General features: G+C 41.5%; 1 protein-coding gene across 1 annotated transcript in view; it reads left to right on the top strand.

Annotated features, from left to right (window-relative positions):
* The window catches only part of ARFGEF3 (ARFGEF family member 3), a 232027-nt gene that overhangs the window by 151350 nt on the left and 53136 nt on the right, over positions 1–27541 (top strand). The window contains exons 13-24 of the mRNA XM_007946301.2: positions 2743–2909; positions 4614–4779; positions 9074–9181; positions 9531–9746; positions 10098–10208; positions 12693–12843; positions 14650–14970; positions 15653–15786; positions 17425–17570; positions 23127–23306; positions 24934–25078; positions 26297–26419. Coding sequence (XP_007944492.1) covers positions 2743–2909; positions 4614–4779; positions 9074–9181; positions 9531–9746; positions 10098–10208; positions 12693–12843; positions 14650–14970; positions 15653–15786; positions 17425–17570; positions 23127–23306; positions 24934–25078; positions 26297–26419 — 1968 coding nt within the window. The remainder of the gene's footprint in view (positions 1–2742; positions 2910–4613; positions 4780–9073; positions 9182–9530; positions 9747–10097; positions 10209–12692; positions 12844–14649; positions 14971–15652; positions 15787–17424; positions 17571–23126; positions 23307–24933; positions 25079–26296; positions 26420–27541) is intronic.

The following is a 27541-nucleotide window of genomic DNA, read 5'->3' as shown; positions in this document are numbered from 1 at the left end:
ATATATATGGTTTATGAAGCCCATGTCATATTTAAGGAGTCCTGGTGATACAGTGGTTAAACACTTGGCTGTTAACTGAAAGATCAGTGGTTTGAACCCACCAGCCACTTCACAGGAGAAGGATGTGGCAGTCTGCTCCCATAAAGATAACAATCTTAGAAACCTTATGGGGCTACCCTGTCCTGTAGGGTTGCTACAAGTCAGAATTAACTTGACAGCAATGAGGTTTTTTTAAAATATTATGTTTACTTCTGTTAACTTCCAGAATATACTTAATTCCTCCTTTTGTTGTATACTTAAATTGTTCTCTACATATTCTTTTTGAAGGATTTTTCATTATAATTTAGCAGATACTGTTCAAGAACCCATAAACCTTTTAAAATTACGTTATGACCATTTCCATATCATTAATGGTTATAGTGTAATTTTCAAAAGGATTCAAAATTACCATCAAGATGTTACCTCAGGATAGTGTTATAACAGATTATTTTCATTTTCTTATTTGTACCTTTTCCCAAAGCTCTATAACATTTTTCTGACAATTTCTGTCATCAGCAAGTAAAACAGCAGTGTCATTAATAATTAGAATCAGAGACTTAAATATGTTTCAAAGCAATATCATGTATTCTTATTACAAAGATTTAAGAAATTGATAATAACCACTGCTAGTGAGAGTAGAGAGACTACTGTTTTCATAACAGTTGAGAGGGAAAATTGGTATAAAACTATCCAGAAGATATTTTGGTTGTGTTTCTGTAATGCAAAGTATGTGTTCTGCTTCTAGAAATTTATCTCACAGATGCTTTAGCAGAAGTACTAAAAGTTATATCCCCATTCTAGCTTTCTTCCATAATTAAAGCAACCTAAATGTCTACCCGTAGAGCATTACTTAAATAAACCATCGTACAGCCATGTGGGGGATATGCATGGTCATTAACAAAGACTGAGGTAGTTGGAGGGGGTCAGGAAGTAGGCTCCAGCTTTTGGGCTTCTGTCCACTCCAAAAGGACATCAGTGCAAGCCTGAATAAGAAAAATAATTTCTTCCACCTAAGCTGTGGCATTTAAGTTATACAGAAACACCGCTTTGGGAAACAATCAGAAGAGCCTAGATGAGCTCACTCAATCTCTGCAGATCACTGCCCCCCAATTTGCCCTTCAAGTTCTACTTCAGTTTGATAAGGCTATAAATTCAGCATTGGCTCAGAGGTCAGAAACAGAGTCAATTTCAGGCCTGTGTGTCTTTGGCTGCCTTCCCTGAAGAGTTACTGAGATTTCAAATGCCTGGAACACTGTCTACAGGATTGAAGGGCCCTCTAAATACCTACAGATATGGTGATAATGTGTGGACTTTTGTTTTGAATGATGTTGAATTCAGCAAGGTGGCAGAGCTTATTAAAGTGGATAAAGTGAAAATTGTAGCCTGTGATAGTTAAAATACTGGCCCCAATACTAGAATGAAAAAAAAATGGCTTTTTCATGCCATCTTCTGTTATTATTCATCACTTTCTGAAGAGAAGCATAGAAGAGACTTTTTAAATTTATTCTAGCAATGCAGAAATGATAATATACACTGTTACATTATCAGACTTGGGTTTCTGAGGCAGTATCACTGCAGAAGTAGATTGCCCAACCTTCCTTCCAAGGAGTAGCTGGTGGGTTTGAACCACCAGCCTTCTGGTTAGCAGTCAAGTGCCTTAGGCACTATGCTACCAGAGGATCTCATTAGTGATAACTATATGCATAAGGAAGTGAGTCTTGCTTGAGAAGGGATATCAATAGGGTGTGAGAGAAGCAGGGACCATGGATCTTATTTTTATACTTTTCTATAAAATGTTTTTCATCATGTTTTTATTAACTTTTATCTTTAAAAAGATCATGTTATCTTAAAATAAGAAGGAGACTTTTATAAGTCATTCATGCTAATTTTATATCCAGTCTTTCACTGGTAATAACTACCAATAAGCCACTGATCCAGCCTCCTATTCCTGACAGTCAAACACATCTTAATTATAGAGGGGAGAATCAATGTTAGTTACTGAACTGGGAAAACCAAGAAGCCAGAATGCTAAAGGTTGTAGTTTCATTAATTTGCTACTGGAAAGTTGGTAACACTTCAATAAAGTCCTATCAGAAGATGCATAGAAAACAGGGTATCTATTTGAGAAGGCATGCTATACTGGAATCATATGCCAAAATGACAATCAAATACAATATAGCATGGTGCAAAAAGCCTGGAATTGGGGCCTAAAAAGACCTTTGCCAATTTCCAGATGGATAACTTTGGGCAAATTCCTTAAGTACTCCAAGCAGTCTGCTTTACTGGTAATGTACAAGTGTGTGCAGAATCAAATGGAATAATGTGTAAGAAAAAAAGAATTGGTTCTGGAAAATAGAAGGTACTTAATAAATCATGTTGTTGTTGTTATGTGCCGTCAAGTCGGACCCAACTCATAGCGACCCCTCCTTGGGTTTCCGAGGCGGTATCACTACGGAAGTAGATTGCCCAACCTTCCTTCAGAGGAGTAGCTGGTGGGTTTGAACCACCATCCTTCTGGTTAGCAGTCAAGTGCCTTAGGCACTACACTACCAAAGCTCCCATATCTGGTGTAGCAAATACAAATTGGCATAGTGCAAAAAAACCTGGAATGTGGACCTAACAAACCTTTGCCAATTTCTAGCCATATAACTTTGGGCAAAGCAGTACATTTGCAGCCCCATGGGCTCTTATTCTTTCCCTCAGGCATGATGCACTCTCCAGGATTTGACAGCAGCAGCAGCCTCAACTTTCAGATGCTGATGAATGCAGACAGCCTGTACATGGCCGCACACTGTGCTCTGCTCCTCAACTTGAAGCTCTCCCATGGTGACTACTACAGGAAAAGGCCAGCCCTGGTGCCTGGCATGATGGTGAGTGTGCGCTCGAGTCAGTCATTCTGAGGGAAAGCGGTGGCCTCTCACCTATACAGCCTAGTGCCAGTGCGCTGCGAGAGAAATGGGACACTTTGTTCTACATTGCTCTGTGATGGGCAATGCCTTGTGGGGCTGTGGAGAGCAGAAAGAGACAGAGATATAGGGGGATAGTTGTGCAATTTGCACAGCGCTGCGAGCTGCAGAGCTACCTACCTTGATCCAGAGGGTAAAGAATTGAGAGTGCCTGCTGGAGAACCGAGTAATTTCATCCAGTGGCATTATGACACACATAGACACACGTTCAAAAATACATGGTCAGTGGTGGAACCCCCAAGATTATGGCCCTGGGATACCCTTTGGGCCTGGGATTGGACTCACTTCCAAGGATCGACCCTCAGCTCAACAGTAGACTTACATGCAGAACACCCAACCCAGGGTGATGCATCCACATACTCTAGGGAGATACACCCCATGGAGCGGTTGGCCATGGGGCACCAGGAGGGCAGCAGTCACATGAAGGGAAGGTTGGACAGACAGGAGTGCATAGCTAAGGGGCACGGGAAGGGGAGGGGGCACAGGGATGGGAGTGGAGGAGAGCGTGTTATGGTTGGGGATGGTATTTGGGGTATGAAATCAAACATACACAAACTGTTGGGTGTAAAACAAATTTTGTAGTGTAAATTTGCACCCAAAGCATAATAAAAGAGAAAGAAAGAAAAATACATGGTCAAAATGGAGGAAAAATACAGAGCAGAATTTTAGATTTTCATAGAATCTAGACTTTCTGGAGCCACTGAGGCTGGATGAACCTCTAAAACTATTACCCTGAGATAATCTTTAAATCTTAAACCAAAAATGTCTGCTGAAGTCTTTGTAAACCAAACAGTAGCGTCACTTAATTTGTAAAGAATGTCACCTTGAGTATTGTGTTCTTGTAAAGAACTGTCTGTATAGGATCAAATTGACAACAGCAACTTGAAAGGTTAGATAGGAAGCTTGGGACAATGAGTTTATGTTAACGGAGAAGGAACAATTCAGAAAAGGAGGTGAGAATGGTTACACAAATTTAAAAAATTAACCAGTATCACTGAATTGTACATGTAGCAGTTGTTGGTGTATGACTGTGTATATTTTCAACAACAGTAAGAAAAACACATGGTCAGTGTTACCTGACATCAATAGATATGCAGGAAATTATCCCCTTTGCTGAAAATGAAGGCATATTGTTGTAAAAACTCTTCATTTTATTGCAAAATGTGCCCAGCCCTAAGCTTCCCAATTGCTAATAATAAAGCACCTCCTATAAGTCATGGAACAAGAGATGTCACTTATTCTGGGGAACACATTCCAACACCTCTGCTGCTGTTTGGGCAGTGAGAAGAGAAAGCTCTGTGAAAGATATCTGCAGTTTCTAAACTTCCCACACACCAAATAGTAAAATACAGAATACAGTCTCCTAATTCTTCTACAGGGTATTTTAATAGGGTGTCATAAGTGAAAAGAACTTCATGAAGTTTGGAACATCTCCACCTCTGCTTTTCCCTGGTTTATCACCCTCTAACCCCAGTAAACAAGACACTGTGTTTCCTGGAAGCCTTGGTTCACTTAGGAGATGTGTGGAGGGATGAGGCAGCGAAGAGCTCAGGATCCTATTCATAGGCAGATGCATTTGGTCACGTCTACTGTGATCTCTCTTCACAGAAGGAGTTCATGAAGCAGGTGCAGAGCAGCGGGGTGCTGATGGTCTTCTCCCAAGCCTGGATTGAGGAACTTTACCATCAGGTGCTCGAGCGGAACATGCTTGGCGAAGCTGGCTACTGGGGCAGTCCAGAAGACAACAGCCTGCCCCTCATCACGATGCTGACCGGTCAGTGACTTGCTACAGGGCTTTGCAGTATTTGGGTGGGAAGGCTTACACTTCAAAGGCCTTTTCAGAGAAGCAATGGTGTTTCAAGCAGATGTTACAACAGCTTCCACAGAGCTTCCCCTGGAAATTCCAGGAGGTGTCACGAATCACCTCAAGGAGCCTTCTGTCCTTTTTCCTGTGGGAATTTGCAGGGCTCACTGTGCTCCATTGGATGAGGACTGACTTAGCACCTTTGTTTGTTGGTGCAAAACTCTAGCCTCTTCTGGGGATAGATAGTACTTTCAGGGCATGTAGCCCAGAATTATACCTGGAAGCTCTCACGTGCTAGTAGATACCCTGTGTCATTCTGTACTCCTGGGATTGTACCAGTACTGTAAAATGATTGGTTTTAAACCTGGCTTTGTTCCCATTTCCTGTCTCTATATTAGTGGTTCTCCAGTGCCTTCCCAGCTGTACCAGAATTAAAAATGAAGTCCAATAGTAGCCCAGAATGTTGGTCTTCAAAGTCTGGAGTTTTTAAAATCCTTTTTAACTATTAGAAATTTCATGAGAAAGTGTAGAGAGCAGTGTGCATTGTTGGCGTTCAGCAAATTTTTTTTGCACACACAGCTGCTTATGGCTTTTCATGGCTCAGATGTGATGTCAGTAAAGATCTGGGTGTGCTCAAAGGTTTGGAGTGGACTTTGGTAGCCTGGAGAAGTTTCCTGGTCAGATATTAGAGCTTTTGAATTTCCTTTCTGGGCAATAAAAATCAAAAAGTGGGCTGTAAGATGATGTAATTAGAGATGAAAATCTAGAACAATGATCTGTCTGCAGGGAAACACAGGGAACTGAGTTGACTGAGTATAGAAACTAAAGACACCTGCCTCTCTGAATGCAAAGAAATTAGCACCTGAAACTAGGTCATGGCAGTGAAAATAAAAGAAAAAAGGTGCAGTTGAGTTCTGACAAAACTTGGCAACTATTAGAAGATCAAGGGTGATTCTGAAGTTTCTAATCAGAAACTAGGAGCAAAAGGATGGCATGTTTAAAAAAAAAAATAGGAAGCTGTGATTCTGAGGCAGTTTGGGACATATTAACTTTGCATGAAAGATGTTCTAGAGGCATTAGAAATATGGATCTGAAATATAAGAATGTGTCTAGAAATACAGCTTTGGGAATTGGACACATAGAGGTGACAGTTGATGTGATGGAAGGGACAAGATTACCCAGAGAAAGAGAATGATGACAACAAGTGTAGCTGACATTTTCCAAGTGCTTACTATATGCCCAGCCCTGTATACAGCATGTTACCTGCTTTATACTGTTGAACTCCTACAGTGGAATAGAATCAGTTCTTTCATTTTTCCCTTTTGTAGAAATGAAGAAACAGGATTAGACAGATTCAATAATATAAACAAGGTCATGCCATTAGAAATTGATACATGTGGAAGGAAATTTTCTTTGTTGGTTAGCAGGGGTGGGAAGGAGAGGGGAGGGAACACTGCAATCAATCAATCAATCAATCAAAAGGAAAAAAAAGGAGGGCGAGGAATTTAAACTCAGCTAGTTTGATTCCTGAACATAAGTTCATAGCCACTTTGGAAGGTTTTGGACAGAACCTTAAGGAAAGAAGAAACACAAACCCACTTCAGTAGGGATTCAAGGTGTTGCCCAGAGCTTATAAGTGCCTTAGAATTTGTTGTTGTTGTTATGTGCCACTGAGTCAGATCCGACTCATAGCGACCCCTCCTTGGGTTTCCGAGACGGTATCACTATGGAAGTAGATTGCCCAACTTTCCTTCAGAGGAGTAGCTGGTGTGTTTGAACCGCCAGCCTTCTGGATAGCAGTCAAGTGCCTTAGGCACTATGCTACCAGGGCTCCTTAGAATTTAGATGAGCCTAAAAAGACAAAACTATTAATGCAGAAATCGAATGGCAAAGATTAGATATATGGAGTGATATCAGTAGTGTCATATGCAGAGAGGAGACTGAGAAGAGTGGGGAAGGAGTTAATTTGTGGCCTAACATAAGAAAATTAGGAGAGTCTTAGAGGCAAAAGAAATGCTAACACTGAGAAGCAAAGAAGTTGGAGCAAGAAGCAAACCCTCAACTGGAGATTCTAAATCTTTATGATTTTTCTTTCTTTCTTTCTTTTTAATTACTTTTTTAACATGAAAAAAGGATGCAGATTCTTCCTTGGTAGTATTTATAATTTTACTATCCTTTGATTAGAAAGCAGGTAATATTAAACACTACTGTGAATTCAACACTGCCTTTTCAATGAATTTATGTTTTCTTAATCATGATAGCATTTGCATCCATTTGAAAACTAGTGATTTGTATACATATATTTGGTCTACCTATAAGCAATGCTTGATGTCCACCTGACTTCACAAACCCCTTCAATAGGAATTGGAAGTGTTTTCTAGAGCTTATACGTGCCTTAGAATTTAGATGAGCCTAAACATGTCAGCTTTAATTTTCAAATAGCATAGTTTCTGCCAAAAACAGTATCTATGAATGTCTTACCTGAACCTTAATGATAATAGTCACTCAGTAGATACAAAAATGATAAATAACAGACTGTTCTCAGTAGCCGTATTCATCAGTCATTACTGTTAATTTCTTTGATTATGGAATACTCAACCACACTGCCATTAAGTTGATTTCCACTCATAGCAACCCTATAAGATAGGATAGCACTGCCCTGTAGGGTTTCCAAGGCTGTAAATCTTCATAGAAGCCAACTGCCTTATTTTTCTCCCATGGAGCAACTTGTGGGTTTGAAACCCTGACTTTTTTGGTTCGCTTTAACCCCTGCATCACTAGAGCTCCTCTTATAATGGAATAGTAAACTCAATTGCTATGTCTGTAGGACAGATATTTAACTGGCTATTTCTGGTATAATGTTAAGGTGTTCAATAGGACTGAGTGATTTTAGTGCTTACCTAGCACACAGGAAACATTAACACTTTGATAACTACTAGTTAATGTCATCAGACCACTTGACCTTAAGTTAAATTCAGAGAATTTGGCCTTTCCCACTTCGGCAGCTATATGGATTTCTCCCCATACTGAATTCTCACGTGTGGCTCAAAAGTCTCCAGCTTCTTTTCCTGGAATTTTACAAGAATCAAAGCTATAATGAACTAATTTTCAAATACCATGTAAAGGCGTCTCATCATACTGAAGTGAGGGTAAAGTTTTGATGTCAGGGCATAAATTTATGTTCCCTTCCCTTCCCCTCCTCCCCAATGTACTTGAGGGTTGCATTCAATTGTATTAGTTGTACATGTGCTTCAGCATCATGGGCCCTTCTCCAATGGTTATTTCCTTTATACCAGGGAGCTGGGGACCCAGGAAATGGAATGTCTGGCCCAGCTTTACATGGCTACTGAATTTTCAGAGCCAAGGATGAAGCCCAGTCTCCTCTTCCCGTAATGCTAAGTAGTGGTTCTTGGAACTAATTCCTTATATGAAAGTATGTTGTAGCACAACTTTAAGTAAGAATAATTAGTAACCCATATTGAGCTAGAAATGAATGTTGTGAAGAGACCTGGACTAGGAATCAGAAGGCATGAATACTAATCCTAATCCCTTCCTTTACCAGCCTCAGGGCCTTGAGCAATTTACATAATTTGTTTGAAAATTTGTTTCCTGCTTTGTGAAATAGGAAAAATAATACTTACTCCGCCTAACTACTTTGAGTTGTTGGAAAAATCAAATGAAAAAAAAGTATTTCAAAACACTTTGAAAATTGTAAGGTATTATCATCAAAGTGTTATACTTTGGAATCAAAATACAGCAGTGTGTCACCAAAGAGTTTTATTATCTTACTAATTCTTATGAAAAAGCTCTGAAAGAGAATCCATGTTAGAGTAACCTGTACATGAGCATATTTTATCTGTTTATAAATGCACATGTGGCAAATAAAGAATTATAAGAAATTAATTATGAAGTGTATACAAGTTGGAAATAGTGTCATGCTTTTGAATAAGATGGATATTCAAAGATAAAAAAATATCTAAATCAATAGATTCTCCAATGGCAGAGATAGATGAATTTATCTTTATTTTTTTCAAATAAGAAATAGGCAACAACATGACAAAAGAATGCCCTGACTATGAAAGGAAAATAGATGGAAGGAATTGTAAAAATTATTAAATTCTGACAAATGGCTATTGCAAACTTGGTGCATTACAGATACAGCAAATATTTCTACAATAAACATGGCTACTGTGGTGGCCATTTGCTTGCTTATTTTTGAATGAAATGTTTTGCTTAGGAAAACCTTGCTCTTTTTTCTTGACAGACATTGATGGCTTAGAGAGCAGTGCAATCGGGGGTCAGTTGATGGCCTCGGCTTCTACCGAGTCTCCTTTCACCCAGAGCAGGAGGATTGATGACTCCACAGTGGCAGGTAATGACTTGGGTCTTGGGTTTATGAATAAACATACATTGTATGTGCTACCAGCAATTAAATTTTTATGTAGCAGCTTTCTGTGGTGACATAAATGAATTAAGGTTTTGTCTTAGTAGAAAAAGTAACTGATGGAAGTTACTTACCATCAGGCAGCTGATGATGCAACATTCATTATTTATAAGCAGAAAGTGAAAAACAATCCAACATAATCCATTTAATGCTACTTCCTGTAGTAGAACTGACTACAGCTCAGTATTGCTAATTCGATGGTCAAAGAATCACACGCCATTCATTGCTAGGTAGGTTTTTGTCTCCAGAAAGTGACCCATACCCCTCCGTGTCCTAGGTGTGGCATTTGCTCGCTATATTCTGATTGGCTGCTGGAAGAACTTGATCGATACTTTATCAACCCCCCTGACTGGTCGGATGGCAGGGAGCTCCAAAGGACTGGCCTTCATTCTGGGAGCTGAAGGCATCAAAGAGCAGAACCAAAAGGAACGTGATGCCATCTGCATGAGCCTCGATGGGCTGAGGAAAGCTGCCAGGCTGAGCTGTGCTCTAGGTACAGGTGGGAGTGGTATTCCCTGAGCCCTGAAGTGAGGAGATGTTCCCACAGAACACAGTGCTATTGCTGTTGTTAGGTGCAGTCAAGTTGTTTAGACTCACAGTGACCCCATCTGATAGAGTAGAAATACACCATAGGATTTTCTTGTCTGTTGTGAGGTCTTTCTCTCACGAGTGGCTGGGTGGATTCAAACCACCCGGTGAGCAGCCAAGCTCTTAACTGTTTATACCACCAGGCCTCTATGAACACCATGTAAATGGTCCAAGGAAATAAGTCCTTTGGAAGGGGTCCTGCTAGGTGAGTGGTTGGAGAGTGAAACTGGTTAAGAAGAAACTGTTTCCTCTAAAGGGGTTGCCGCTAACTGTGCCTCAGCCCTTGCTCAGATGGCAGCTGCCTCGTGTGTTCAAGAAGAGAAAGAGGAGCGGGAAGTCCAAGAACCCAGTGATGCCATCACACAAGGTAACAGCTACAGAGCCAAAGTCACCTGGTACTTGTTTGTAGTATGTACACACCTGTCCACACCCACACTCATGAGCAGATGCTAGGGCTCATTCTGTGTGTGATATGTGGTATATGTATTCCTCTAACGACAGGATCTCCTTTGGACCACAGGCTGGGGTGTGGTTTATGTGGCTGGCCCTACAGGGTTCTTACAGTAGATCCCTCTGGTTGCGAGGGAAATACTGGCCCCGGGGGCAAGGAAAGTGCAGTTGGCTGCTAACAGGAGTCCTGTGGGATTCCAGAGGCCCACCTGGCTGAGCTATTCACATCTCACCACTGTCTTTGGGGCTTCATGGAAGAGCATACCCACCAGCCACTCCTCAGAAGGAAGGTTGGACAATCTACTTCCATAGTGATATTGCCTCAGAAACCCAAGGAGGGTTTCCTTGGGTTTCTTTTTAATTACCTTTTTAACATGAAAAAAGGTTGATTCCTGAACATAAGTTCATAGCCACTTTGGAAGGTTTTGGACGGAACCTTAAGGAAAGAAGAAACACAAACCCCCTTCAATAGGGATTGAAAGCCCAGAGCTTATAAGTGCCTTAGACTTTGTTGTTGTTGTTATTATGTGCCGCTGAGTCAGATCCGACTCATAGCAACCCCTCCTTGGGTCTGACTGTGAGTCAGGTCTGACTCCACGGCAGTGAGTTTGGTTTGGTTTGTCAGGCTCTACAGGGGACAGGCAGCAGGAAAGTCGAGCACATGAGGGAAATGAATGAGGGGAAACTTGGAAAGACTTTGTTCTTGTCAGAGAAAAATCTGAGCTTTATGGACTCAGAAGGAAGGGTTGATTTTTAACTTTATTAATTTCAGTTAGTTATTGAAGCTGATGATTATCTAGCTATAATGAGAGAGAATGGCTTTTCCAATAGCAATCAAAGATAAAAGGCAGGCAACAAACAGAGGAAAATGGGAAAGTTGGTCCAAATTTTTCTTATACATTATATCGAATATTTAAAATAGCTCATCTCAGAAACAGTACATTTTTTAACTGAAAGAAACAATTTAGATCAGTGTTCCTCAAACTTGAGTGGTATATAGAGACTCATTTGAAGGCAGAATTGTCCCCACAGATCTCCATCACTAACTGAAAAAAAGACTATCACAATTTTGCTTACATATGTATGACCATCACTTCTATTGCTATTGAGTTGCCATTGAGTCGATTTTGACTCGTGGTGACCCCATGGGTGTCAGCAGAACTGTGCCCATAGGGTTTTACTGGCTGTGACCTTTTGGAAGCAGATCACCAGGCCAGTCTTCCAAGGTACCTCTGGGTGGGTTCAAACTGCCGACTTTTTGGTTAGTAGTCAAGTGCTTAACCATTGTGCCACCCATGTACAACCATAAATTTCGTAAGAATCCTTATGTTTATGTTGTTGTTGTTATGTGCCATTGAGTCGGACCCAACTCATAGCAACCCCTCCTTGGGTTTCCGAGGCAGTATCACTACAGAAGTAGATTGCCCAACCTTCCTTCCGAGGAGTGGCTGGTGGGTTTGAACTGCCAGCCTTCTGGTGAACAGTCAAGTGCCTTAGGTAGTACACTGCCAGAGTTCCTCCTTATGTTTATAGTTATTTTAAAAAGTGAATATATAAAATGTAAACTAGTATTTAAATTATATACAAATAAAAGACCAATGTCACATTCATGACGCAAATGACTTTCTGCTAAAAATCAGTTTGCCATTTATAATAGATTCGAAGATTCTACTGAAGTTAGCTTGCTGTCTTTCTGAGATCTGGGCCATCACTCAATTATCCCACCATTACTCCATCTTCCAACAGCCTAAAGCCTTTATTTATGGGGGGGCACTGTGTCATTTGGCCTTGACTTGCCATTTTGTATCATTGACACCTTAAGTTACCTTCTACATCCTCTCTGATTAGCTATCAACAATAAAGAACTATTATTTAGAGATCACAAGTACAAATGTAAATACAGAGAAGGAAGTGATATGACAGTTGTCAGTTTTAAAGCAGTCATCTAGGTGCTCAGAATGTGCATATATAAGTTGTTTTAATAATCATCAGAATAAAAGTATGACGTTAGGAAAATCTCCCAGAAAACTTGCAGACCACCAAGAACTCTTCTGTATTACCAGTTTGAATGCATAGGGAAAGATGAAAGATATGGCCCAGATGGCTTTAGCTGGAGTTGGTCCACGAAGCCCATCCTCACCACTATGCCTGACCCAGAACCTCTGGACAGGCAATGACACCAATCTGTTCAGAACCCACTGGCTTCTGAAGCCACAGGGCCAGGGGATCCAATATCTGTGGGCCTGGGCTGGTGGTTTGCATGGTGGGCCATGGCGACCTGCCATGTGGGAGCTTGCTGCGCCCTTGCACCACAGCACATCCTTTCATTTTCATCCTTTCTCTCTCCCTTTCTGTCTCCCTCACTCAGACTGTTATTTTAATAAATGTCTTTCTGGCACAGTGAAACTAAAAGTGGAGCAGAAACTGGAGCAGATGGGGAAGGCGCAGGGGGTGTGGCTACACACAGCCCACGTCTTATGCATGGATGCCATCCTCAGCGTAGGCCTGGAGATGGGGAGCCACAATGCGGACTGCTGGCCACACGTGTTCAGGTGCATGGCGGGATTCCCTACCCCCAGTGGCACCAAGCCTGCTTGGGGAGCCTGGGGTGGGAGGAGGGGTGTGTCAAGAGTCAGCCAGCAACTTCATAGTTGATGATTATCATTCTCAGAGTCTGACCACACTCTAAAAGAGAGTTAAAGAGTGGAGGAGAAAAGGGCTCAATTGAACGTATGTTTTGGAGAACAGAGTGACAGAAGTGGATGTGGGAAATTGGGATTTAGCTGTTGACCTTTTCTACAAGAAGCAGATGTCTTATACCAAGGACTAAAAGTCAGTATCTTAAAGAGTGGATGGTACAAAACTGTATAAACCAAGTGAATACTGTGTGGATCTGAAAAGCTAGTCATATGTCCATGCTATAACATTACTTTGTTAATTAACATTTGCTTTGTTTTACAGAGGATTTTTGGTAGCTTATGTGGATACATAAAGTACAAATTGCCTATTTTTAATTTAACTAGGCAAAAGAAAAACATGAAATGCTTCATCCATGCCAAAGGCAGTCCAATTAACTTGATGACTTGGCTAAGCTTCCTAGAACCAAAGTCAAAAGAAAATCTGTTACGTAGTTGCCGATAAGGTGAAAACAAAGCAATAGCTCCAGAGCTTAGTCCTCCCACCACTAAGACTAAAAGCCATGTCTCCCCAGACGCTGCCATTCGCTGGCTACAGTAAGATGGGAGGAGCATTGCCAGGAAGAGGGAGACACATTGGCAGTGTGGGGGGCACTAGCTGGATAACTCACACCAAGTTGAGTTCGGTCAGGGCAGTAGTGGGGCAGTCAGAGGAGCTGATGATGGCTCAGAGCAGTGGTCAGGCGCCCAGGACTCGCCTAGGGCACTGACGAGATCAGGGTTCAGTTGGACTTCCTCAAAGGAAATAGGTTGTGGTCATTAGGAGCCATCAAGTCAGTGGCAATTCATAGTGGCCCCACGGGACTGAGTAGAACTGTCCCCTGGGGTTTCCTCGGCAGTATCCTTCTCAGGAGCAGACTGCCAGGTCTTTCTCCCACAGCACTGCTGGCTGGGTTTGAACTGCCAGGCTCCTAAAGTAACTATAGCTATGAGTAATTTGTCAGGTTTCAAAGAAAGAAAAGCATGCAGATTACTTAAAGGTTGAAAAACAGATCTTGAGAGCCATGTCTAAAAGAACCAGGATGAATTAGCCTGGACCAGAATGGGTTTAATATGGAGGTGTGTGACCTGCTACTCTCCCAAGGGAAAAAGAAAAAAAACCTTAAATCATACCTAAGCAATTTGTACAGGATGTGAAATTTTTCCTAATTACAGAATTTCAGAATGGATTATCGAGGATGGTCTTTATCCATAAAGGCAGACCCCTGAGAGAGGCCCACTATGGCCAGATGGCTGCCAGCCATACACACACTCATTCAGGATCCAAAGTAAGGCAGTGCTTCCAAGTCCTAATTGGAAAACTCTGTGGAGGGAAAGAATCCCTTGGGAAACTAGCTAAAACCAAGCTAAGCCAGTGAGCTGGCCAGGACCAGGCAGGACGGACGGGGCATCATTGTTGCCTGCCTTCCTCCCAGCACGGGGTGAGAGGATCCATGGAATGCTTGCCCCATTTCCAGGCTATCTGGTCCAACTCAAAGACTACTACAGTAATATGTGTAGGAAATAGATAATTACAGAGAGGTGGCACCTATGTTAAGAGGACAAGAGAAGAAACTGGACGATTGTAGGTGGCTGAATTTCCTTTGTGCCTTACTAAGGGGTTTAGGAAACTGGCTAGGCTGAGAGGCAACACTTACCAGCTGCTTGTCTGTGATCCTCTAGGGTCTGTGAGTACGTGGGCACGTTGGAACACAACCACTTCAGTGATGGCACCTCGCAGCCCCCTCTGACCATTAGCCAGCCTCAGAAGCCGTCTGGTGGCTCTGGACTTCTCGGGGACCCTGAGTGTGAAGGCTCACCCCAGGAGCTGAGCCTGGAACAGGGGAGCTCCCTAAGCTCGACCCCGGTCATCCAGCCTCTCTCCATCCAAGACCTCGTCAGGGAAGGCAGCCGAGGCCGGGCCTCTGACTTCCGTGGTGGTAGCCTCATGAGTGGGAGTAGTGCTGCCAAGGCAGTGCTCACCCTCTCCACCCAGGCTGACAGGTGTGTAGGCCATACCCCCGTTTACCCCAGATGGGCTTCTGACCATGTGGCACCCATTGCCTGTTAGCAGCACCCACATCCAGGGCTCCCCCTCTATTCTGGTCCTGAAACCATTCCAGGAACCACTGTGATCTTTTCAAAGCCCCTCTATCCACCTCCACACTCCATACTTGGAGTGAAATGTTCCCTAGTTGCTGAGACTGTCAGCTAGGAGGCCAGACCACCTGGTAAAAGCTTTGCCACTTGCTCTGTGATCTCGGGCAAGTTCTTCTGTCTTCCTGGTCCTTGACTACTTCATTGGAAAGATGAAGCTGTTTTTAATAACTTAGAAATTAAAGCTAACTCTGAGAGTTTTGTTCCCAGTTACACATTTTTTGGGAAGGACACAATGTCATATTTCAGCTTCTTGCCAAATGTCTTATGAGTGCACACCATGGCCTCAGCTAGGCTAGGAGAGTGGAGGAATTTTTAAAAAATATGGCTGGTGCCATTGGAATTAAAATCCAGTGGCAAGAGCACACTTGTACACAGTACTAATAGATAGAGTAGTACCATGCATTTGTTTGTAGTGTTTACACAGCATTTTCATTCATCACGTCTAACAAAATTACCATAATTACTCTGCCATAAAGACTCTGCTGGATTCTTTCCAAGTAACATATCTTTTTTTGTTTGCATCCAGGCTTTTTGAAGAGGCTACAGATAAGTTGAACCTAGTGGCTTTGGGAGGTTTTCTTTACCAGCTGAAGAAAGCTTCACAGTCTCAGCTTTTCCATTCTGTGATAGACACGGTCGACTACTCTCTGGCAATGCCAGGTAATTCTTTCCCTAGGGAAATTGTGCCATGAGGGAGGCAGGAGACAGCCCCGTCTCAGATACCAAAGGCATCCTGAAGAATGGAGACCACATTCCCTTTGCACATGGCCACCCTGGCTAAGGTCCAGTGCAGATTTGTCATTTGGTTTTGAGGCACCCTATGTTCCATGGGGTATACTATTCTTTGTGAATGGAAATATTGCTGCTACCACTGTTCCAGGTGGTTTGATTAAGTTTTGTGCTTCTGATATAAAACTACTAAGGGTGCTTCCTATGAAAGTTGGAACCTTTCTCCATGTCACAAACCATACCACTCCCCTCAGTCCAGCTAATCTGCAGAGCAGCTACTGATTCTAAAAGAGATTGGTAAGAGAGAAAGTAGGATGGATCAACAGAAATCTGATCCTTCTCTTAGAAACACTGCTCTCGAGGTGTAGCTCAGTAATGATGGTCGTTATTCCTGTCTTCGTGAATCAGGCCAGGCAAAGAGGAAAGGCCCTCTTGAAGGCCAGCCTTATGGAAGAGGGAGTAGAGTTGAACTCACCTACCCACGGGTCCCAAATGAATGGCGGGTTGCTCACACGTGGAATGGCAGCACAGACCCTCCTTGAAACAGTGAGCTTCTTTCCCAGATGAGTGCAGACAGGAGCCACAGAGCCATGTGTTGGGAGAATATGCTGGTGGCAGGTTGAACCTTGCAATCTCTTAGGTCCCTTTCATCTTTAAGAATCTGAGCTTCCAAGTGTAATTATTTATCCTTTTGATCCTTATAGCAGGTTCTAATCTAAGAAATACAGTCCTTTCCCAACTGGTTTTTAATAGATTATAAAACCTTGGCTCTATCAAGCCAGCCTCTCAAACCTGTGAGACTTCTAGTGTAACTATGAGCCCAGAGCCCTCAAAGCTTCTCTGTTGAAATCAGCATCAGGCCCTGAGCTTCCAGAGGATGAGGACCGGGGTCAGGAAGAGAACCCAAGCGGAGGAGGAAGACACATTGGCTTTGGAATCAGATAAAAGTTACAACTTTCTGATCTGTACAATGGCAATGATTACATTTACTTCTTAAAGATGCTTTAAAATTTAAGTAATTAAAGAGGTAAAGCAACACACAATATCTGATATATTATAATCATTTAATCTACGTCAGTGATTATGTTACCTCAGAGTGTATTTGCCATGGCAAGACTAATTACAAAGGAACATTCTGGTTGGAAGAGTCCAGGAAAGATGAATATTTTGTAGGAAGTACGGAGAAGTGATAGGACAGAGTGAACAAAAAGGAAATGGGGAAGCCCAAGTGACATGGCAAAGTAGTTGAAAGAGATCATCTGCGTGAGTAGATGTTGAGTTCAGTAGCGCTGTACTCTAAGAGATACCAAATCGTTCCTACGTCCTTGTTGGAGCTGTTAGACCTGAGCGTAGAGGCTCATGTGTGTGTGTGTGTGTGTGTGTGTGTGTGTGTAGCTAACTACCTCTGCTGTTCAGTAGGCATCTATGCAATACCAGCATGCTCATCAGTTCTGTTCTGACAGAGGGCAGGGGAGTTATCACCTCAGTTTTCATCCTCTGTGTGCTTGAGTTGGTCCGACTATTTCTGTGCATGGTTTTTATGATGTTTGTGGTCTTGCCTTCTTGTAGGAGAAGTTAAATCCACCCAAGACCGAAAAAGTGCCCTCCACCTGTTCCGCCTGGGGGATGCCATGCTGAGGATCGTCCGGAGCAAATCGCGGCCCCTGCTCCACGTGATGCGCAGCTGGAGCCTTGTGGCCCCACACCTGGTGGAAGTGAGTACCTGGGAAGTGGCCAGTAGCCAGAACTGCTGGAACTACTAGAAGGACCAGCTGTCTCAGGGAACACCACAACAGTGACACCACACAGGTTTCCAGGCATTGTGTAGACAAAGGGCACCAGGGCCGTAAAGCAAGGGGAAGTTTCCCAAACCACGTTGTTCTCTGGTTATCCCTCATGACATCTGAAAAATCACTCCCAAAATGCTACTCTGGTCGTAATATGATCCTATTCATTGCAGTTATCCAACTCAGGTACATTATACAGCCAGTTTTTCCTTTTTTGTGATCTAGTATCAATCTAGATGAGTGTGGAACTGAAAGATAAGTAGGTAATTCCTAATATCTTCATTTTGTTCCTGCTGATGTCTCAAACCCACCAGCCACTCCTCAGAAGGAAGGTTGGGCAATCTATTTCAATAGTGATACCACCTCGAAAACCCAAGGAGGGGTCACTATGAGTCAGGTCTGACTTGATGGCACATAACAAAAACAACAATCTCTCATTTCTTAAAAAAAAAAAATTTTAAAAAAGCTAAATATACTTACGGCACTATCTTCTCAGTAAGGAAACTATGATGTTGTTGTTAGGTGCTGTCAAGTTGTCTCTGACTCATAGCGACCCCATGCACAGCAGAACAGAACACTGCCCGGTCCCACACCAGCTCCATGTTCCTTGCTGTACTTGAGTCCATCGCCACAGCCATTGTGTCAGTCCATCTCGTTGAGGGCCTTCCCCTCTTTTGTCAAACCTCCACCTTACCAAGCATGAATTCCTTCTCTATGGAATGGTTCCTTCTGACAACATGACCAAAGTAGGTGAGACGAAGTCTGGCCATTCTTGCTTCCAGGGAGCATTCTGGCTGCCCTTCCTCCAGGACAGATCTGTTAGTTCTTTTAGCAGTCCATGGTACTTTCAGCATTCTTCACCAGCATCACAGCTCAAAAGCATTAGTTCTTCTTCGGTCTTCTTTATTCATTGTCCTGCTCTCACATGCATATAAGGTAATTGAAAATACCATGGCTTGTGCCAGGTGCACCTTAGTCCTCAACAAGACACCTTTGCTTCTCATCACTTGAAAGAGGTCCTTTGCAGCCTACTTGCCCAGTGTTGTACGTCATCTGATCCTGACTGATGCTTCCATTGGTGTTGATTGTAGAACCAAGCAATGTGAAGTCTTTGACAACCTCAGTCTTTTCTCCATTTATCATGATGCTGCTTATAGGTCCAGTTGTGAGGATTTTTGTTTTCTTTATATTGAGATGTAATACTGCAGACTGTATTCTTCAATCTTCATCAGTAAGTGCCTCAAGTCATCCTCACTTTCAGCAAGCAAAGTTGTGTCATCAATGTATCGCAGGTTGTTAATGATTCTTCCTCCAATCTTGATGCCACATTCTTCTTCATATACTCCAGCTTCTCAGATTATTTGTTTAGCATATAAATTGAATAAGTATGGGGAAAGGATACAGCCCTGAAACAGTCCCTTCTTGGTTTTAAACCACGCAGTGTCCCCTTGTTCTGTTCGAACAACAACCTCCTGGTCAATGTACAGATTCCTCATGAGTACAAGTAAGTGTTCTGCAATTCCCATTCTTTTCAATGTTACCCACAATTTGTTATGATCTACACAATCAAATGCTTTTGCATAGCCAGTAAAACACAAGTAAACATCTTTCTGGTATTCTTTGCTTTGAGCCAAGATCCATCTGACATCAGCAATGATATCCTTTGTTCCACGTTCTCTTCTGAATCCAGTTTGCACCTCTGAAAGTTCTCTGTCAGTATACTGCTGCAACCTTTTTGAATTATCTTCAGTAAAATTGTACTTGTGAGATAGATATTAATGGTATTGTTCTATAATTTCCACATTTTGTGAGATCACCTTTCTTTGGAATGGGTACAGATATGGATTTCTTCCAGTCAGTTGGCCAGGTAGCTGTCTTCCAAATCTCTTGGCATAACCGAGTGAGTGCCTCCAGTGGGACATCCGTTTGTTGAAACATCTCAATGGGTATTCCATCAGTTCCTGGAGCCTTGTTCTTCACCAGTTCCTTCAGTGCAGCTTTGACTTCTTCTTTCAGTACCATTGGTTCTTGATCATATGCCACCTCCTGAAATGGATGAAGATCGACCAGTTCTTTTTGGTACAGTGACTCTGTGTATACCCTCCATCTTCTTTTGATGTTTCCTGCATCATTCAATATTTTGCCCATAGAATCTTTCAATATTGCAACTGGAGGTTTAAATTTTTTCCTTAGTTCTTTCATCTTGAGAAATGCCGAGCCTGTTCTTCCCTTTTGGTTTTCTAACTCCAAGTCTTTACACATTTCATTATAGTAATTGTTTTTGTCTGTTCAAGCTGCTCTTTGAAATCATCTAATCAGTTCTTTCATCTTGTCATTTCTTCCATTTGCTTTGGCTACTCTCCACTCAAGGGCAAATTTCAGAGTCTCTTCTGTCATCCATTTTGGTCTTCTCTTCTTTTCATGTCTTTTTAATGACTTCTTGCTTTCTTTATGGATGATGCTCTTGTTGTCATCCCACAATTCATCTGGTTTCCATTCATTGTGTTCAATGCATCAAATCTATCCTTTAGATCATCTCTAAATTCAGGAGAGATGTATTCAAGGCCATATTTTGGCTCTTGTGGCCTTGTTCAACTTCAAGTTGAACATGCATATGAGCAGTTGATGGTCTGTTCCACAATCAGCTCCTGGCCTGGTTTTGGCTGAAGATATTAGCTTTTTGATAGCCTCTTGCCACAGATGTAGTCTATGTGATTCCTGTGGATTCCATCTGGTGAAGTCCACATGTATAGCCACTGTTTGTGTTGTTGAAAAAGGTATTTGCAGTGAATAGGTCGTTAGTCTTGCAAAATTCTATCACGCAATCTCCAGCATTATTTCTGACACCAAGGCTAAAATTTCCAACTACCAGTATTCTTCTTTGTTTTACACTTTTGCATTGCAGTGATAATTAACACATCTTGATTCCATGTTTGGTCAAGTTCAAACTGCAAAAGTTGATAAAAATCTTCCATTTCCTCATCTTTGGCTTTGGTGGTTGGTGCATATATTTGAACAATAGTCATATTAACTGGTCTTCCTTGTAGGCATACAGATATTATCCTATCACTGACAGCATTGTACTTTAAGATAGATCTTGAAACATCCTTTGTGATGATGAATGTCATGCCATTCCTCTTCAAATTGTTATTCCCAGCACAGTAGATCATATGGTTGTCTGATTCAAAATGGCAAAAACCAGTCCATTTCAGCTCACTAATGCCTAAACTATCAATCTTTATGCATCCCATTTCATTTTTGACAACTTTCAATTTTCCTAGATTCATAATTACATTACATTCCATGTTCTGATTATTAATGAATGTTTGCAGCTGTTTCTCCTCAATTTGAGTCCTGTCACGTCAGCAAATGGAGGTCTCAAAAGCTTTACTTTATCGATATCAGTAGGTTTGGCTCTAGTCTGATGATGTATCTCTTTCCCAGTAGTATTTTGAGAGCCTTTGGACCTAAGTGGCTCGTCCTCCTGCACTTACCAGACAATCTTTCTGGGCTGTTCATAAAGTTGCATAGTAATATAACAGACAGTGTTTCTCTGCTATTCATAAGGTTTTCCCTGGCCAATTCTTTGAGAAGTGGATGACCTCTTCCTTCTTCCTAGTCTGTCTGAAACTATACATCCCAAAATTAAAACAGTTGCATACCTTTACTCTCCAGAGGAATTCTGTTTGTATGATTTATTCTTCCGTAACTCTACATTTAAGTGAAGGCAGACCAAACATGGGTCCCTGTCTGGTGCACAATCAGGCCAAACTAGTTTCTACACTGAATGATTAAGAGGAGAGAAAATTATTTATTGCAAAACGGTAACACAAGGAAACAGGGGCCAGTACCCAAATCTGACTCCCCGAATGGGGGTTGGGATATGGTTTTTGTAAAGTTCGGGAGACAGGCTTATACATATTCATAAAAATTTCAGGAATTTGGGTGTGAATTAACTGGGGATTGGCTGAGGCTTCCTTTGCCACGGTTTAAAGGGACAGTCAATTTTTAATGCAGTACGCTTGCACACCGGATGAGTCACACCGACCTCCTATCATCAGCTGACTGGGACTTGGGCAGAGGGGAGGATGTCAGTTCTGAGCAAGTTTGTTTCCTTTGCCTCACTGTGCATGTCTCTGGGCCAAAGTTGATTTCAAGTTGTTTTCTGAAAAGCAGCTTTAAGAAAATGCATTAACATACCTATCTCACTGTTTCTAGCTAGGGTGGGGGATAACAGTGGAGAGGATATGTGAACTGAGCTTCAATTCAGCTCAGCTCTTAAGGAACCGAGTTAGCATGTTTACGTATCTGCCTCCAACCAAGGTAACAGACAAGATGTGGACTGAACTTTGATTCATGAGTTTATCATGTCTGCCCATCTGTCTTAACCAAGGTGGGAATAATAATGAACAGGATGGAGGACTGGGCCTCAATTCAGCTCAGCTCTTAAGGAACTGAGTTACCATGTTTACTTATCTGCCTCTAACCAAGGTAATAGACAAAAGGGGGACTGAACTTGGATCCTACTCAGCTTCATAAGCATCTCAGTCAGTGATAACTGGCTATTTCTAAGTTGATGAGGAAAAATCATTACCTTGGTTTACAGAGAGAACTATTCTCACATAGCCCTCTAGCACTTATTTGGTAGTGGTAAGACAAACCACTCTAAAAAGTCATGGCTTAAAGCAGCAGCCATTCATTTAGCTGTGATACTATGAGTCACAAATTTGAGCTGTGCTCAGTGGGCAGTTCTGATCTGAACCAGGCTTGACTGACCTCACCTGGCCTTACTAGTGTAAATACTAGGCAGCCTGCTTCAATGATAGCCTTGACAGATGGCTGGGCAAGTGGATCTTTCTCTACATCACCTCCTATCCTCCAGCAGGCTAGTCTAGGGTTATTCACATGGTATTCTTAGGCTTCAAAAGAACTGCAAGAGGGTAAACCCCAAATCACAAGTACTTTTGAAATCAGTGCTTATGTAATGTTTGCTGTTGTTCCAGTGTCCAAAGCAAGTCACACATCCAAGCCCAAGGTTAGTATGGGAGAGGACTACAAAAGGGCATGCATACAAAGAGGTGTGAACAAATTGGAGTTATTGTTACAACTGATCCGCCTTACTGAGGGGCAAATGATTCATCTGATCTTCCTTTGTTTGGGACAAGGCTAAGAAATAAGACCATGAGCAGTTCTTAGACAGGGTTCTGATATCTCTATAGTGAGCATGTTTAATACATCCAGTAAAACTGTTATGTTATGGGGGAGGGAGATTACTAAAATCTCATTTTTCCAGAAGCATTAAAGTGAAATTGGAGGTGTGTCTGATCAATTGGTTAAATTATTAAAAATGCAATTTAGTATCCCTTGTAATTTTTCTACATTAACACAATTGCTATTTCCACCTCCCTATAATGATCCTTCAGAAACCAAAATCTTACTTGGCTAAAGTCCTGATGGTTTTCCCTTCTCCTGTGAATTTTGCAGGCTGCTTGCCACAAGGAAAGACATGTCTCTCAGAAGGCTGTTTCCTTCATCCATGATATACTTACAGAGGTTCTCACTGACTGGAATGAGCCACCTCATTTTCACTTTAATGAAGCACTCTTCCGACCTTTTGAGCGCATTATGCAGCTGGAGTTATGTGATGAGGATGTCCAAGACCAGGTGAGTGTGTCATGGTAATGATTGTCATCATCATCATAGCAAGCTTATTTTGAGTGCAGTGGCAGGCACTTCTCCACATGTTTTGCATGCTTACTCCTTACAGTTATTCTTTGTGGAATCTGTGACAGATTATTTAAAACTTCTTAATTCACAGACTACATGATCTTCTTGTATGTAGAAAATCTTAAGGAACTTACCAAAAAATTGCTAAAATTAATAAATGAGTTTAGCTAGGTCACTGGGTATAAGATCAGCATAACATCAGCTGGATTCCTATGGACTACAAAGAAGTTATCCAAAAATGAAATTTAAAGAAAATTTCCATTCATGAGAGCATCAAAATAATAGTTAAAAATAATAATAATAACAGAAGTTTAAAATGTGTACACTGAAACTGATAAAACATTGCTGAGAAAAATGAGAGAAGAGCCAATTAGGTTATGAAATATACCATGTTCGTGGATTAAAAGACTGAATATTTTTTACATGACAGTTTTCCCAAAATTGGTATATAGACAGTGCAAAATCCCAGCAGACTTTTTTGGGCAAAGCAGTTCTCATATTTATATGAAAGAACAACATATCAGAAAAGCAAAAACAAATTTGGAGAACTAACACAACCTACTTTCAAAACTTATCATAAAACTATAGTAATCAAGACACTGTGGTATTGGTTTAAGGACAGACATACAGATGAATGGGACTGAATAGAGTATACAGAAATAAATTGTCATATTTGTGGGTAATCAGTTTCTTACCAAAATGCTATTACAATTCTATGGGATGGACAGTGTTTTCTTAAACAATTGACTGTCCATATAAATTAACTTAGGCCATACCATACACATACACACACACACAAAAAAAAAAATTGGTTATAGACTTAAAAGTAAATCCATAACTATAAATTTTTAATTACGATTTAAATGATAAATTTTCTAGAAGAAAGCATAAGAGATAATCTTTGAGACTATGGGTTAGGAAAAGATTTCTTAGAAATAATCCACAACAAGAAAAATTAATGAATATACAAGATTACATTTAAAAACTTTTGCTCTTCAAAATATATTAAAAAATAAAAAGATAAGCCCAAGGCTAGAAAAAAATTATTCGCATTCCATATAGCTCATAAAGGATATGTGTCTGAAATACATGAAGTATTCTAGCAATTCAATAATGAAAAGAGAATGAAAAGAAAAAATTGAATTTAAAAAATAGGTAAAAGATTTATAAATGGCCAATGTTGTTGTTATGTGCCATCGAGTCGGCCCCGCCTCATAGCGACCCCTCCTTTAGTTTCCAAGGCGGTATCACTACGGAAGTAGATTGCCCAACTTGCCTTCCGAGGAGTGGCTGGTGGGTTTGAACTACCACCCTTCTGGTTAGCCTTGGACTTATAAATGGCCAATAGGCATGTGAAAATTTGTTTGGCAACATTAGTCATTAGAGAAATGCAATGCAACTTCTTACTTTGATGATTTTAGAGTGAATTTGTTTGGGTTCTGGCTACTCTCTTTACTAATATTAACCCAGCAATTTGAGACAGAGAAGTACATCATCCTTTCCAGAAATTCTCCTACTGCTATTAAGGAAAGGATTTTAACTGCCACCGTCTTTGCCTCTCTAGGTGGTCACTTCCATTGGGGAGCTGGTTGAAGTGTGTTCCACCCAGATCCAATCAGGATGGAGGCCCTTATTCAGTGCCCTGGAAACAGTGCACAGCGGGAACAAGGCTGAGGTGAAGGAGTACCTGGTTGGTGACTACTCCATGGGTAAGAAGGTTTAGATGACTCTTCCTTTGTAGAGCATTAGTTCTTTATGCCAAGTGTCATACTATCCAAAGAAAGTAACAGGAAATTGAACAATAGGAAAGATTGACATTCAGCTATGTTTTATCAGCAGGAAATAATCTGGTATAGCAGGGATACAAGTTCTCAGTTCTGCCAAAAGGCTGAGAGCTCTAAGAATTGTCAGGTCCTGCTCATAATGAAAGTTTGGACAAAAGACTGAAAGACATCTGTATTAAGTTCATTCCTAGTAGAAATATAAAATGTCATCCTCATGCTAATAAGACCCAGAAAAGTATCCTAACACAGGGGAATCAGAATTTGGATTTTGGGTCTGGTTGGAAATGAATGGGCTTCCATAAAGCATGCCTAAGGAGCAGAGATGTTGTGTGGGGCTCCCAAAACTAAACATCTCTGCTCCTTAGGCATGCTTTATGGAAGCCCATTCATTTCCAACCATCTCTAAGTTCAGAGATTTGCCAGAACTCATGAGACTGAGCATATAGTTATACTCATGGCTAAGATATATTACAACAATATAGTAAGGATACCCAGCCAGGATCATAAGGGAACAAGACACAGGTGCACACAAAATGTGCTGTTCCCCCAGCAACAACAATACAATATATTCCTGCCCAAGGAAGTCCATTAGCATCTCAGTGCCCAGAGTTTTTACTGGGACTAGTCACAGAGGCACCTTGTATCTGGCATGTACCAAAATTCCATACTCTCAGAAAGAAAGCAAGTGTTCAACATACACCACATTGTTTATACAGTGAACTCCTCTTATCAGTTAGCTGTTAACTCAGAATACCCTGAGAGCCAAGTCCCCGGACACCAGCCAAGAGCCAGCCTTGCAAGAAGTCCTTTCTAAAATGGGATCTCAGGCCTGCACAGATGTGAATAATTTAGAATGTGCCTTCAGACACATGCTATTCCTACACGTTTAACTGCCCTGTCAGAGCTTTCTTATGTCTGAATTTACGTACACATGGCTTCAGCCCTGCAGTCAGCCAGCTTTGCCTCCATCTCTTCTGCAGTTCCCCTGCAGGCTAAACTGGGAAGTACAGCATTGGAGCCAAGCCAGCTGTACAGTCAAAAAGGCCTGGACATTTTTCCAGTAGATCTTTTCCAAGTCCCAATGGGAGATACCTGCAAGGGAAAACTTAACTTTCCTAAAATCCTGCACTCTTCTTTCTACAGGAAAAGGCCAAGCTCCGGTTTTTGACGTGTTTGAAGCCTTTCTCAATACTGACAACATCCAGGTCTTTGCTAATGCAGCCACAAGTTACATCATGTGCCTTATGAAGTTTGTCAAAGGACTAGGTAAATAGGGTTTCCTTTCCTACCTCGTAACAGCTGGGGACTCCTTCCAGGTTGGCTTTGTGTGGAAGGCCCTGACGACAGGTGCACTGGCTGCCTGGAGCAAGCAAACATACTGAGATATGAGCAGATGGTGTGAATGGCTTGTGTTATGTACTCAGAAGCAGAAAGCGTACTGTGAAAGTGGCTTGGATTTTGTCCAGGGTTGATATTTTTTATTAGGTTCATGGAGTAACCTAGTAGTGTAATGTGCTTTAAGCCTTTATGCTGTTTTATTCCAGTTTCTTTCTAAATCCTAGCATGTTCAGTATTACCATATTCAATATTATCATATTCAAAAGTTGGCTTTACCAGTTGATTTTTTAAAATTGTATTTTGAATTATAATTTTGGTATCACGTGTAGAAAACTACTCTCCTCACTATCACGTAATTAGCAGCCTGAGTTTAGCTTCCCAGCTCCCAAGCAGAAAAATTCAGAATGCCTCGTGGCAGTCCTTATTGGTTGTCAAATGTCAATCCCTGGGTTACACACAAATGGTTAAGCGCTCAATGACTGACTGAAAGGCTGGCAATATGAACCCAGCCAGAGGCACCTCAGAAGACAGACCCGAGATCTGCTTCTGAAAGCTTACAACCATGCAAACCCTGTGGGGCAATTCTGCTGTGCACACATGGGGTCACCATGAGTGGAAATCAGCTTGACAGCAACCAACAGACAGTAGAAGGCCCTCTTCTTTGAGACCACCTACCTTTTACAGACTCCTTAACTGATTTCATGCTTAATTTAGTAACACTTTAACAAAGCAACGTGTTACTGCAAACATGACGTACAGCAGAAGGGAGATGTGGTTAGTTCACGTAAAAGTTTAAAAGGAAATTACCTTACACTTTTGAGTTTCACCCTGGACTGCTCTTGGACCTGGAGCCTTAGAACCTTTTAAATGGGAAAAACATGAGGTTAGTAATTTATTTATTTATTTTTTTTAATGAAAATAAGATTTAGTGAAAACATATGTGAAAGCCATACATAAAATTAAGGTTAATAATATTCTTTTGTTGGGAGCTCTGGTAGCATAGTGGCTAAAGCACTTGACTGCTAACCAGAAGGCTGGTGGTTCAAACCC

This window comes from Orycteropus afer, unplaced genomic scaffold (assembly GCF_000298275.1).
Source record: "Orycteropus afer afer isolate SDZICR_OR568_19922 unplaced genomic scaffold, OryAfe1.0 scaffold00155, whole genome shotgun sequence".
Classification (NCBI taxonomy): Eukaryota; Metazoa; Chordata; class Mammalia; order Tubulidentata; family Orycteropodidae; genus Orycteropus; species Orycteropus afer.
This window is presented reverse-complemented; position numbering and strand designations above follow the sequence as displayed.